This window comes from Camelus dromedarius, chromosome 1 (genome assembly GCF_036321535.1).
Source record: "Camelus dromedarius isolate mCamDro1 chromosome 1, mCamDro1.pat, whole genome shotgun sequence".
Classification (NCBI taxonomy): Eukaryota; Metazoa; Chordata; class Mammalia; order Artiodactyla; family Camelidae; genus Camelus; species Camelus dromedarius.
Window position 1 is genome coordinate 80,495,172 of NC_087436.1, and position 13,582 is coordinate 80,508,753.

Consider the following 13,582-nt stretch of genomic DNA (forward strand, 5'->3'; position numbering starts at 1 on the left):
TACAGTCTAATTGAGAAGCTAACATTCATATTCAATTAATATGTGAATACCAACCACAGGTGAAGCAATGTGTACTATTATTTTATTTAGTTAGTTAAAAAACAAAATTAGATAATAAAAAAGAGGTACATTTATATACAAGTACCTATATTCAGAGCAAATAAAATTCAGTGAACTCAGATTTACATTTTATGTTATTTATATCATTTAGGAAGATCTTCATGAATGCCTTGAGTATGAAGTTCTCTTACATAGTAATGTAACATTATGACATGTTGGAAGGAATTAGGATTATTAAATGTATGTATTAAGTCTTGAAGGTAAGCGATGACTAAAGTAATTAAATTGTGTTATTGTGTCTAGCACAGAGTGGCACATATGGTAGGCAGGTGCTCAATGAATATTCATTAGTTAAGCAGAATTCACAGCCAATGAAAATCCTTACTAAAATATATTACACAAGCAACCTGCTTTCCTAGCAAAAGCTGCGATTTCTTGGCAAGGAGAGATGAATCTTTATTTAAGGGACTCTCTCTGCTGTTTTCTAAGTTTCTTTTGAAAATGCCTTAAAACTTCACTGATGAACAATATTCAAGATTTCATATAACCTGTTCTAGTCTATGATTTTAAATTAGAAAAGAATTACCAGCTGGATCTTAAAACTGAATTTTAAAACGAAGTTTAACACTTGTACTAATCACAAGAAGCAGAAAGAAGAAGACAGCTACTGACCATAGTTTTGGAGCAGTTCCTCTTTGGTGGAAACAATCAGAGACCGGTCTTTCGCTGACAGAACGATGGCAAGGCACACATAATGCTGCTCAGAAGAATTTGCTCGGCGAACAATAGTCAGAAGTCTGACAGGGTGGTTATTTGGAGGAGAACTAAAATGTTCGATGCAAAACCAGCTAGAGTAGCTTAAGCCTGATGGAGGAGGGAAGAATCTTTCACCTAAAGTGAAAGTAGAAAAATAACAATGAAAGAGTTTGTGTTGACTCATATTTATATTTAAAAAAGATGCCAACAAAGGCAGAATCTCTAAATAAAACATAATTCACTGAATGAAAAAAAAAAAAAAAAGAATCTCATGAGCATAGAAAGTAATATTTACCAGAACCAATGCCACTGACCACGGCCCCATCGGTAAGACCTGTTGTGACGGCATTGTTTGTAGGGGCATTATGAGGGGCTAAACTGGGCAGGAACAGGCAGCTATTAAAGAAAAGACAACGTAAGTATTAGAGAGCAACTGTTTTCTTCTCTTATTACTATGTACTTACCACAGTGAAATAAACTGCCACTATTAACTAGAGATAAAGAGATCATGGAATAAATCTAGATGCCTAACAAAGTCCTCTCCTTTTAATTATGTGAGAATTTAAAAGGGTGTATTTTAAAAATCTCCACTCTAAAAAATTAAAACAAAAATCAAAGTATAATTTGCATATGGTAAGATGCACTAATGTGTAACCCTGTACAAGACATTGGAACAATTTCATCACCACAGAAAAATTCCCTTGTGCCCCTTTCTAGTGAGTCATTCTCTTCTGTAACCACTGTTCTGATTACTTTTGCCTATTCCCAAATGTTTTAATTCACTGTTCAGTAATAACCCACGACAATGTTCTTAAAACACTATTTAGAGTTTCAGACAATGTATAAGAATCCTACAAACAATGGTATAAACATAGATCTATTCTATTAGCATGTGTCCATTTTGAGGCTGATGGACTTTATAAACATACTCTTCTAGATTCTCTATAGATTCTTTTTGTTACTTCTGCTACTATAGCTTTTTCTGCTACTTGAAAGTATTTACTCATTTAATGTGATAGTAACCGAATACTTCTCATGTATAAGATACAAAGGTAATCTGAGGGAAAAAATGATGATAAAACCCAAAGAGCTTTTAATCTAATTTTAATTTGCATAATATCTGTAACTTTATTGTACTAAATCAGCACTAGGCAAACATTTTCTAGAGAGGGCCAGAGTGTAAATATTTTACACTTTGCAGACCAGATCAGATGGTCTCTATTACAACTACTCAAGTTTGCCACTCTACATGAAAGCAGCCATAGACAATATACACATAATTGAATATGGTTGTGTTATAATAAAACTTTATTTAAAAAAAAACCTACGAACACAGATTTGGACCATGCGCCTTAGATTGTTGACTCTTATACCATATCAATTTATTTAGTATAATAAATAATTGAAAATAATTGAATCCAAAAAATATTAAAATAACATGCTTAAAGAACTCAATCATTTGAAAATATATAGCATATAGTATATTTTAATCAAGTAGATTTAAAACCAATGTTCTATTCATCAAAGGCAAGACTGAGGTATAAATTAATATAATAAGGCTTGGCTACCTTGCAAAATCCTTACCCAAACCCTTCAAGGGATGTGTCAAATTCAACAAAAGCTGGAGTAACTGATGACCCATGAAGTCTGATGTCATGTGGAGTTGTCATGGAAACCAGACACTTAACCCTGGTCAGGGGTACAGTACTTCCTTCTGCAGATTTTACTAGGCTTTTGCTTATCCGGTAATGGTTATCTTCGTGTAAACTGAAAACATTATCAGAACCCAGACCTTCCATAGATGTGATCATACTACCTGTAAGTCAAAGAAAATCTCTTGGGAAAAATATCACGTAGATTTCTAAAATAATGAATTTACAAGGCTGATTTATTTTTAAATACTAGTCTTTAGTTTCAATATACACAATAATTTTATTTTTAAACCCCAAAGCTATTATCCAGTTTTAACATAATTTATGTTCATTTCTAAACTTAAATAGCATGTGTTTTTACCTTCTTACTTATTACTAAAGTAACACATTGCAGAAATGTTGGAAACTAAACGGCACAAGGAAAGATCAAATACAAGAAGAATAAAAATCACCAATGACCACTGTCCAAGCCACTATTATAATTTAATTATAAATTACAGATTTATAAAAATCAGATTACATTTTTATTTCTCTAAGTTATTTATTATTTTTCTTTGAGAAGAAAGCAAAATATGCAAGAAGTATTATAATGGAGAGAAATAGGTCATCTTTCTTATTTAAAAAAAATCAGACATAAATAGCAGAAGCTCGCTTCTGCCATTTTCTCCCCATTTTAAATTCTTCCCTTATAACTACTAAAATTAAACATGAGATCATAAAAATACTTGAATTTAAAAATTCTTATATGCATGCAAATAGTAACAATTTCAAGAACAAAAAAATTTAAACAGGCTGTCCTATTTTTCAGGAATATATTTTAATGTAATGGAGAAAAATCTTCCCTCTCAAGATGAACCACAAGAATGTAACTATTCCTCTCTTAAGAGTGCCATGCATTCAGGCAACCATAAAAAATATTTCAATATTCTCTTAGAGAAAGGAACTATTTTTGTCAATTCTAAAGAACTGTGTAAAGTACAAAAACAATAACAAAACATATATATATACATGTAAGGGATGTCTATCAATTGACAAGAAAAATTCAAATACCCTGTTTCCCAATAAAACTGTGTTAGAACCCAAAAGATCTTAAGGTTTCCAAAACAGTATTCACTAATCAATATTAATAAATGGCAGGAGGAAAAATTAAGGTTAAAATAACAGTTGAAGGTTGTTTAATCTCTGATTCTCACCTAAATAATGGGATTGAATTGAATAATTATTACATTCTTTCAGAACAGCTATTTTACTTTTCTAAGTTTTATTCTTTCCTGCTTGCTTCCCTAGTAAAGGTCACTTCAATCCATCAACGCAAATGCTTTAACTATAGCTAACAACGAGACAAAATAAATTGCAAAGTTAAAAACCAACAAAATTTTTAAATTAACATTGGAAGGACACCTAGGGCCACTGAGAGCTCTACTGAGAATACTCTTTCCCCACAGCTGTTGAGTGGATGGAATCTGGTGTTTCTCCCGGGTCTTTGCCGGACTGGTAGGCAGTGCCTACGTTCTGCTAACACTCTTCCTCCCCATCACCCTTCCACCAGCCTTATGCAAACACTTGTCCTTGGAGTCTCCTCATCGGCAATCCTATCATGAAATCCCTCTATGAAACCGCCACCTACTACTGCTGGCACTGCGTTTGCACCTCTCCTCTGTACTAATTCTTGCCAGTGCACAGGGGTAAGTCAAGGTCCACACGAACAATCCATCTAGCATCTCGCTCCTATGATCACCATTCCACCAATAAGCTTCAGCTCTTCACTCCAGAGCCACAACTTGGGCATGCTCCTTTTCTTTGCTTGTCTTACTGCTCCAGTTTTGACTGCCATCATCCTGCATCATTCCTCCAGTTCTCCCATTCTTTCTCTCTCACTACATCAGCTTTTGGGTCCGGCCTATCCCTTTTCTTCTCCAGCCCAGCGACCTATCCCTTTTCTCCCAGTCTACCACTAGCTGCTTGACTTCACTTCTTCCTCTATCCATCCTATACTCCTTGGTGTGTCCCTTCAATTACTTTTATTAGTATTTTACATTTTCCTGCCCTCCATGTCCTCCTGCAGCAGCTGTCCTGCAAAGCCAGGGCCTGTTCATAATCCAGTCAACCACTCTTTAACCCAGGCAGCGAAGGCTAATTGAGAAAGACAAAGAAATTACGGATTCCCTGAGAAATCCCCCTTCCAAGTCAAGGGTTATTCTGCACATAATTCTCATCTCCTTTGGATCTTGCTTCTTTCAATGATTCCTTCCCCATCCCCATATGCTCCCTTCTTCAGTTGGTAGATCAGATCTTATGTTTCTTTACTTAAATAACAGTAAATGAAACAAGAACAACAAACCTTTCTCTTTCCTTTCATTCGTAGTCAAACTTCTTGAAATAATATTCATCCCCTACATGATTTTCATTTATAAAATAAACCAAAAAACGGAACTTCAAAGGTCAACTTACTTCTCATCTCTGGCTCGTAACTCAGTGAACTTGGTTTGTGGACCCTATACTGTTTTAGCAGTTTTTTGTCCCAGGCACCACAATTTAATGGACTTGCCAAACGTAAAAACTCCCTAAAGAAGAGACAACACAAAGTTATTCCTTATTGGGAACACCATATAATTCATTAAATAAACACACAAAAATATGATTTAATGAATTATAACAGACTAATTAAAATACCAAAGCAATTCAAAGAGTTATTATAATATATATTAACTTTATGTTTAAATCTCCAAGCACTGAAAAGAACATCAAATATTGTGAAAAGTTAGAAAATGAAATCTGAGGAGCATGTTCTCCTGGAACGTGATGGGCAGAAATACAGCGACATGTCAAGGGGTTACACAAATAGGAGCCTTTTATATCCAGTCATTTATGGCATCATCTAAAAGAGGGAAAAAAATACATCTCTGAATTTTTTATTCTCTACAGCAGAAAAAAAGTTTGCCATTTTTTCATACAGAGTGCAATATGCAATTAGCTTATAACCTATGGCTTATCAGCAGGTAAGTGCCTATATCATCATAGGACCTTTCCTTCTGATAATTCATTCACTGTGAAAACTGAGCATGTCCAAATGGTTGGTTTCCATTGCTTACTCTGTTTATCTAAGAAGGCAGTGTAAAAGTTACTTAGTAAAATACGAGTAGTAGGTATGAGATAGTCTCTCTCTTTCACTCGCTGACACTCTCTACTTTTAAAAGAAGCAGATTACCAGAAAGGATCAGGGAAAAATCTCCGTGCTGTTTTCAGTATTTTAGGTCTCTGAATATATCCATAATGTGACTGCCAAAGTTAGTAGAGACTGTCTCATCTCAGCATTACCAAGGCTGAGCACACTGCCCTGTACAATACTGTTTAACAAATGTTAACCACAAAGGTTTTTCTTAATCCACCATTAGTTTGGAGTCAGTTGAAAAAATATAAATTACAAGTAGAGTCCAATCATTTTTAGGAAAGTTGCAGAAGTTTTGTGAAAAAAGAACTCTTTAACAGCAGAAAAAAATTGTCTTATAAAGAGAGCAGCTTATATTTTGAAAGTGACAAAGATATACAAGTATATATATATATATATTTTTTTTTTTTTTAAAAGAGGGACAAGATGACTTACACATTAAATCTATTTGGCTAGGAAATTTCAAGGAAAATATTTTTTTTAAATGCTGCTTCAGAGCACTGCTTCTCTTGCACTAAAAAAGGTTATTCAAATATAGCTACCTTTTGAATGGCTAAAGTGTGCAAGGTATATCCACAGCACGGAATACAACTCAGCGATAGAAAGAAACAAACTCTTTTTTTGTTTGTTCTTTTTGGTGGGGGAAGGTAATTAGGTTTACTTATTTAATCTTAGAGGAGGTACTGGGGATTGAACCCAGGACCTCATGCATGCTACCACTTGAGCGATATCCTCCCCCCGAAAGAAACAAACTATTGATACATGATAATTTAGATGCATCTCAAAGGCATTATGATAACTGAAAAAAGCTAAGCACAAAATAATCACAAAATTAATGTATGAATTAACTTATATAACATTTTCAAAGTGACAAAATTATGGAGATGGAGAACAGATTACTGGTTTTCAGGGGTTAGGGATGGTGGAGGTCAAGAAGGTGACTATGACAATAAAAGGATAGGATTGGGGGGATCTTTGTGACACCTTAATTGTGTGATAGCTACATCAGTCTGACACAATAACAGGGCACTATAGCATACATGGGAACCATAGCATACATGGATACATTGTACCAATGTCAGTGTCTTGGTTTTGATGTTGCACTATGGTTCCCTAAGATGCAACCACTGGAGGAAACTGGGTGAAGGGGACACAGAACCTCTCCAATCTATCTTTACAACTTCCTCTGAATCTGTAATTATTTTAAAATTAAAAAATTTAAAAAAGTGTTTCTTAAAAGAGTTCTTACACACAAAATGTTCCTAAAGTAGATGCAAGTCATATAAATATAGCATGACTTTATTTTTAAAGGAAAGAGAGTTTGCTGTAGAAGTAGAAGAAATAACCAATGGGCAAAGACATCCCCTGTTTATTAATAACTAGATTTATCTAAGTACTATATTTTGAGCATTTTGCCCATTTTTGTGGTGTTTCGGTTTTGCCCACAGGTAACTGAACACATGTTTATTAAAGCAAGAATTCCTGACTATGAAGACTACAAAGAGCCATTCCTCACGGTGGCTTATCTGACTGTGAAGAAGAGAACGTACTGACCTCAGCACCATGGGCTCCAGAGCCTGAGAGGCTAAGCGTTCAAACATCCTCTGGAGAGGCGGGTGCAGTGAGTGGTCCTCGTCGGCCAGCGCAGCGCTGCACCGCTGCAGCAGGCGTGCATGGAGACCAGCTTCACACATGACTTGCTGGTTTCTCTCTGTGTGCACCAGCGATTGTAAAATATTTGCCACGGCAAGTTGAAGGTCCAAAGCATGCTGAAGTTAACAAAGAAATCCATGCCACAGGGGCGTTCTTAATAAGACATGTGACAGTTCTCTCCATGTGAGGCACACGTTTTAACGTGAGGTCTCTACATGCTTCAAATTACGTTCAGATGAATTAAGTAGCTGGCTTAAAGGGGCACAGCAACTCCAGAACAGGGCCAGAGAAATACTTCCTATCTTAGTTTTGCTAGAAGCATACCCAGCTAGACTCCATTCTCTTCCAAGTCTTTTGGATTACCTGACTATATATAATTAATAGTATTTTTATTTTTATAAAATTAGCAGGCATAATAAGTCTTTTTCATGGTATGTAAATAACCAGTTTAAAGGAAGGCCAATTGTTAAGATTTGTGACACTTAAGGCTTTAGAGGCCACATAACATTTTAACAAAATTAGTCACCCAAACTCCAGTTCACTCAAACTCTTGAGCATTACAAGTCAGAATAGATAAATAGTCTCAATATGGTACCTTCAGTCATTTTTCTTTCTGTACTATTTATTAACAATTTCCACTGCTGAGCAGGATTTCAAGGAGAAACAATTATTTTAGAAGTAACTGTCTTGGTTGCATTTTAACAAATCAACTGTATTAAAAAGCATACATATCTACCATTTGTTAAGAAATTTAAGACTCGAATAGAAAAGCCCTAGTTTTTTTCCTTTACCTGCTTTAGTATGTGATATAGGAAGGCTCCATCTCACTTTCCTGGCCCCACCCCCTTGCTCATGCAATCACACTCACATCCTTTCACTCACTAAAGATGGGAAGGAACTAACATGCCCACGCTTACTTCTGGCTGTGTCACGGACCCAACAGAGGCCAGGAGGTCCAGCATAGCAAGCATGGCTCCAGGATGGATGATGACAGCGTCAGAACTCTGGACAGATGAAGTTGCCGCGTGTAGTTTCAGGTCAGCAACATTTTTAGGAGGGTAAACAGGGGGAGTTGAAACAGAATGATATGCATGCCTGCAAGAAAGAAAGAAGGATAATTTGATATTTAATTTTGATCACATTCTCTGTTCATTTTCATCTTCTGTTATCTTTCTCCACTGATAAACAAAAGGCCTTAAAATTCAAGGTTGAGTTACAAAACACCTGAAGGTTGGGAAATAAAAAAGCCATTATCAGTTCTTAATGAGTCGCATATAAACAATTTAACTATTAATTCTTCTAGGCTCTTATATGTTTTCACCATTTACTATTCGGACTGTTTCATTAAAGAAAGGCATATGATGACTAGTTAACACTGCTCCCTGGTGTATTTGAAAGTTGCTAAAAGAGTAGATCCTAGAAGTTCTCATCACAAGAAAAAAAATCCATTTTTTCCTTTTTTTCCCCCTTGTATCTATATAAGATAATGCATGTTAAGTAAACTTATTGTGGTAATCATTTTGCAATACATGTAAGTCAAGTCATTGTGACGTACACCTTAAACTTACACAGTGCAGCACGGCAATTGTATCTCAGTAAAACTGAAAGGAAAAAAAAAAGAATGGCATGTATACCAGAAGACAAAGAACAGATGAAATCACAGCGATTCCAAGCTCTAAGGAAGATGACAGTTCTGATCATTTGTGATGAGGACAAGCTATATTAAATCCTTCAGTGAGACTGTTCTTTTTTGAAATTACCTATGTGTTTTTAACCTTTCCTTAAACCATGGGTCAACATAATTAAGACCTAACAAGATCAAAATGGCCTTCTCTGTAACTGGTTCAACTGAGTCAGGGTTGGCTCAAAGTCCTGGCTGCCCGACAATAAATACATTAAGCATCAGGGGAGTTTTCCTTATTTGGAAGTACATTCACCCTCTTTTGCATTATCCTCCCTACCACTGAAAATATTCATCACAAATTTTAAAAACTTAAGAGGGCATCTTTTACGTAATGAGCTTCCATGAGTTGGAAAGCCCAGCCATGTCCTGAATACACAACATTTCTTCTTATCAATGATCTCCACTTCCTATTTCATACTCTTCTTCTACAATTCATGAGCTTTGCACATTTTGTATCTTGGCACATGGAAACAGATGCTTGTAGCTTCAGCCTATGGGAGCTCTTTGTTCCAGCGAATTGGTTTCAGCATAATTTGTCTGATGCTGAGCTCTGTCACTGAGAGCAGTGCAGTTTCAGCTCTCTGGCACAAGAGCAGCTTGGGAAGCAGATGCTTTAAGTCACTGATTTAGCAGCAAAGAACTGGCACTGTCATTTTTTTTTTTTTTTAAGTACCATTCTCTCTTTAACAGAGATTCTAGGAAAGTATTCAGCTTCACTTATTAAAAAAAAAAAACAAAAACCCACATGTGCTCTTCTAGTTTATTTAAAGTCACCATATCCTACACCCACTCATTTTTTTCACTCAGTTTTTTTTTCTGTTCTACTTCAGAAAGAATTAATTTCTAAACTTCCTAAGATAGATTCTAAATGCTTATTACCAATTGGTATCCTCCTATGCTTCTCCCTTTAGTCTTTAAAGTATTTTGACCTATCCAGAAAAAAATGAAAAAAATGAATCATATTCCTCTATGGTATAATAGGAACTCCAAACCATTTAGAAATTTCACAGAAAACTGTTTTCATTATACACAAAGAGTAACCCAAATCTGAGGAAAAACATAGATTCTAATTGTATATTCTAGGCGACAGGCCTTCCCAAATTATTTCTCAGTTGCCAGACTTAATATAGGTTTGAATTTAAATTACAGATATGTACACCCAGGAAGAAGCTCTTTATGCCTTTGGAAACTGAACTCTTCACTAACATGTAACTGTTATAGCAGTAAACTTTCAAATTTTACATATAAAGAATAACATTCTAAATGTAGGAATTACATCTGTTCTTCTTAAACAAGAAAAATACTGCAAACATCACAGAAATCCAAAATATGGCATTTATTAAGAAATTAGGTCTATTTTAACAAGCATTATATAACATTAATTCTTACTAAGTCATTTAAGTATTATCACCTTTTACATTTAGAGACTATAGTAAGCTTATTAAATAGGTAACTACCAAGCAAAACCTAACCATTTGCGAAGATGGGATAAAATGACATTTCAAAATTTAATTTTTATGTTGCAGTTACTTTTAAAGCTTACAGAAATTGCTACTTAATATTTCACTCTAAATTCTCCTGTATACTTAAGACTTACTAACCTCTTTTGGGAATACATACGTAAATATTTAAATTCTGAATCAGCTTTGTCTTAATGATCGTCAAGTATGTGCAGGCATTAAGTACTGGATACCAGGTTTGAATGATGACTAATACTCGCCACCATTTTTGCCACTGCATATATACTGTGGAGGGTCTTGGCTGCTATTCTGGATTTCGTTTTCACTTATCTAACTCTGACTGAACATTGTTCAGCTGCAATTCTGTTCCATTATTCCTTATGAATAATGAAAAACAGTCATGAGTTTTAGTTTTCCAAAATAAGTTTTCCTAGTTCCTTTTTCCCCAATTCTCAAAATAATTAGAGAAGAATTTCCAGGACTTTACATGCCAGTCAAGTATCACAAGCTTAGACTTTCCTTCGTGTCTTAATCCCCATGAGCCATAAAACTAACACAATGTTGGCTTCTCCTTTTGCCAAAAAAAAACATGTTTTGCCACAAGAAAAAAGATGCCCATGAGCTGATGTAATTTGAGATGTTTTTGAGATTTTCTAATCTCAAAAGTTACTATATGGTGAAATAAAAACATTGTTTTCTTTGTTAGCTTATGATTCTTATCACTGAGCAAAATGAATGTAACCTGACCAGAATGGCAACCTGAAAATGTCAACACTGATTTTGTTGTTAGCATGAACAGCACTGGGAGCTTCCTTGGGATAACATCAACTTGTAATCTCGATTAGAATTCCTATGGATAAGAGTCACTCAACTGCAACTGCTGATTCAGTGACAGCTCTCCCTTAGGTCAAAGACATGGCATCCTTACATGCAGCCGTGTTGCAAATGATGACAAAATGTTTTTGCTCTCAGGCCTTAAATAACTCTATGATATGGAGTACAATGCTGTTTTCCTTTTGTCAAATTACTATTTAAGTAAGTGGTAAGTTCTGATGGATTTTTAAACATATGTTCCTTTAATCTGTGAATTTCCATTGAAAGTATTTAGTAGTTTTTGGTTAAAGAGTTAAATGTTTTTAAACACAGCAATCTTTAGGCCTTTACCATGTATGACAGAATCATAAATATGACTTTTTAATAATCAAAAGTATTTACTATTTTTCTAACATCCAGTAGTTCTATGGGATAGTGAGCACACGTGAATCTTCCAACACAAAGTATATCTTTTACCTTATCAATTTTAGCCACAGAAAAATACACTACTTTAACTCAAATTGATTTTATAATTTCTGGAATCAAGATCTGCTCTTACATGGTATAGTACAGGGAACTATATTCAGTATCTTGTAGTAACTTATGGTGAAAAAGAATATGAAACAAATACATGTATGTTCAGGTATGACTGGAGCATTATGCTGTACACCAGAAACTGACACAACATTTCTGGTAATGGACTATACTTCAATAAAAAAATATATACCAAAAATAAAAAAAAATAAAAAAGAACTGCTCTTGAAAAAACAAAAAACAAAGTAGTTTTTAAATATAAATACACTGAACAATGCTAAATCCATTTAAGACTATTTTGAACTATGCCATGATTTACTAGAAGAAATGAGCTGTAAGCCCCAGTGTAAATTTAAGAGAAAAGGAAAATATAAGTCCATATACCTAATGAATATTACTGTTGAAATATCGCACTTACAACAACTACTTTTAATACATAAGTCTGATTCTATTCAAGTTTCAAAATTTGAACAACAGAAATAAAATTAAACAGAAGAAAACCTCAGGGTTCATTTTTAAAAAGTCGTAATAGCAGAATATTAACACAAGACTTAAGGACTTGTCCTTGGTTATGAGGAAAACAGGGGAAGGAAGAGTATCTGGTGCCAGGTGCACAGACTATGATCATTTTAAGTACACGCTGCCGATGGAATCTCAAATGGATCTTAACTGTACTGTCAATCAACTGCTGGTTCTTTATATTCATAAGCTTTATATATGAGGGAGACTAGATCAGCTTAGAAAGAGATTTATACACAACTGATGAAAGCAAGAGCTAGGGGAGGTTTTTTATTCATTTTTTCAAAGATTAGCATGCTCCATAACAGCATCTCATTTCAACTGGGCGAACCTGACTGAGAAAATGCACACTTCCTTAGCCAATTCTGGGATGTTCATTTTGGAGTAACGCTAAGCCCCAAAGAATGAGACCAAGCACACTTAAAGTAAAAAGAAAAGTAGTGAAATACTTAGAGAGGCATTAAATCCTCATTTCCAAATTAATTTTAACTTAATGTATACCTGCTCTAAAACGCATATTTTAGTTTAAAAGAGTTGGATGACAAAATTTTACACGTCCTTCATATCATCACAGTAGCAACGTATTTTCTCTCATAAATATACTCAGCAGAAGTTGACAATTTTAAACTTTAAAAAAGAGTCAAATCAAAAAGAAAGCAAAAAAAAAAAATTGAAGTTACAAAAAGCACAATCACCACATTAACATATAATTGGGCACAGAAGAAAAAAACCCACACGAAAAAAGAATGACTTCTGTTATAAGATCAGTACCTTTTCCTGGACAAAGCTGGTGTACCCCAAGGAGAGGGGAGAGAAGACTCACTTGTCAGGCAAGGAGGGATCTGTTCTGCACGACTACAGACAACAAAACAGACAGGGTGGTTTAGAGAGGTTAGAAGAGAACACCAGGCTGGCAGCTGGTTAGTTTCACAAGAAATACCAGTATAAGTTTAACAGGGAACATCCTCCATCCTCAGCAGCAACAAGGACCAAGACTGCAACACATGCACTGAGGGAAACATGCTTGAGGCAGATGCTTCTTCATTAATGTTAACATTTAACATATTTGTTAAACAGAGTGCTGTAGGCCTTGTTTTCTGACAAAGCAAACTAAAAATAAGGTATACTAACTAGGGTACGTACAAAACAAGGGAAAAGAAGTTGAACCTAAATACACAAATCTTAATTTTAAACATCTTAATCCCTGAACATTACACAGCCCCATGTTTCCTGGAAGCTAACAATATATATGCATTTTTATTTTCAAGATGGGAAAAACTGG

General features: G+C 34.9%; 1 protein-coding gene across 6 annotated transcripts in view; it reads right to left on the bottom strand.

Annotated features, from left to right (window-relative positions):
- Positions 1 to 13,582, bottom strand: part of WDFY3 (WD repeat and FYVE domain containing 3) — a 242,948-nt gene that overhangs the window by 95,674 nt on the left and 133,692 nt on the right. For 5 of the 6 annotated variants that reach the window (XM_064485992.1, XM_064485989.1, XM_031433246.2 and 2 more), the window contains exons 14-20: positions 13,072 to 13,155; positions 8,208 to 8,385; positions 7,192 to 7,406; positions 4,920 to 5,032; positions 2,401 to 2,632; positions 1,112 to 1,212; positions 733 to 951 (exon numbers count right to left, since the gene is read on the bottom strand). In XM_064485992.1, the coding sequence (XP_064342062.1) occupies positions 733 to 951; positions 1,112 to 1,212; positions 2,401 to 2,632; positions 4,920 to 5,032; positions 7,192 to 7,406; positions 8,208 to 8,385; positions 13,072 to 13,155 (1,142 nt within the window). The remainder of the gene's footprint in view (positions 1 to 732; positions 952 to 1,111; positions 1,213 to 2,400; positions 2,633 to 4,919; positions 5,033 to 7,191; positions 7,407 to 8,207; positions 8,386 to 13,071; positions 13,156 to 13,582) is intronic. The other variant, XM_064486001.1, reaches the window with a different exon arrangement.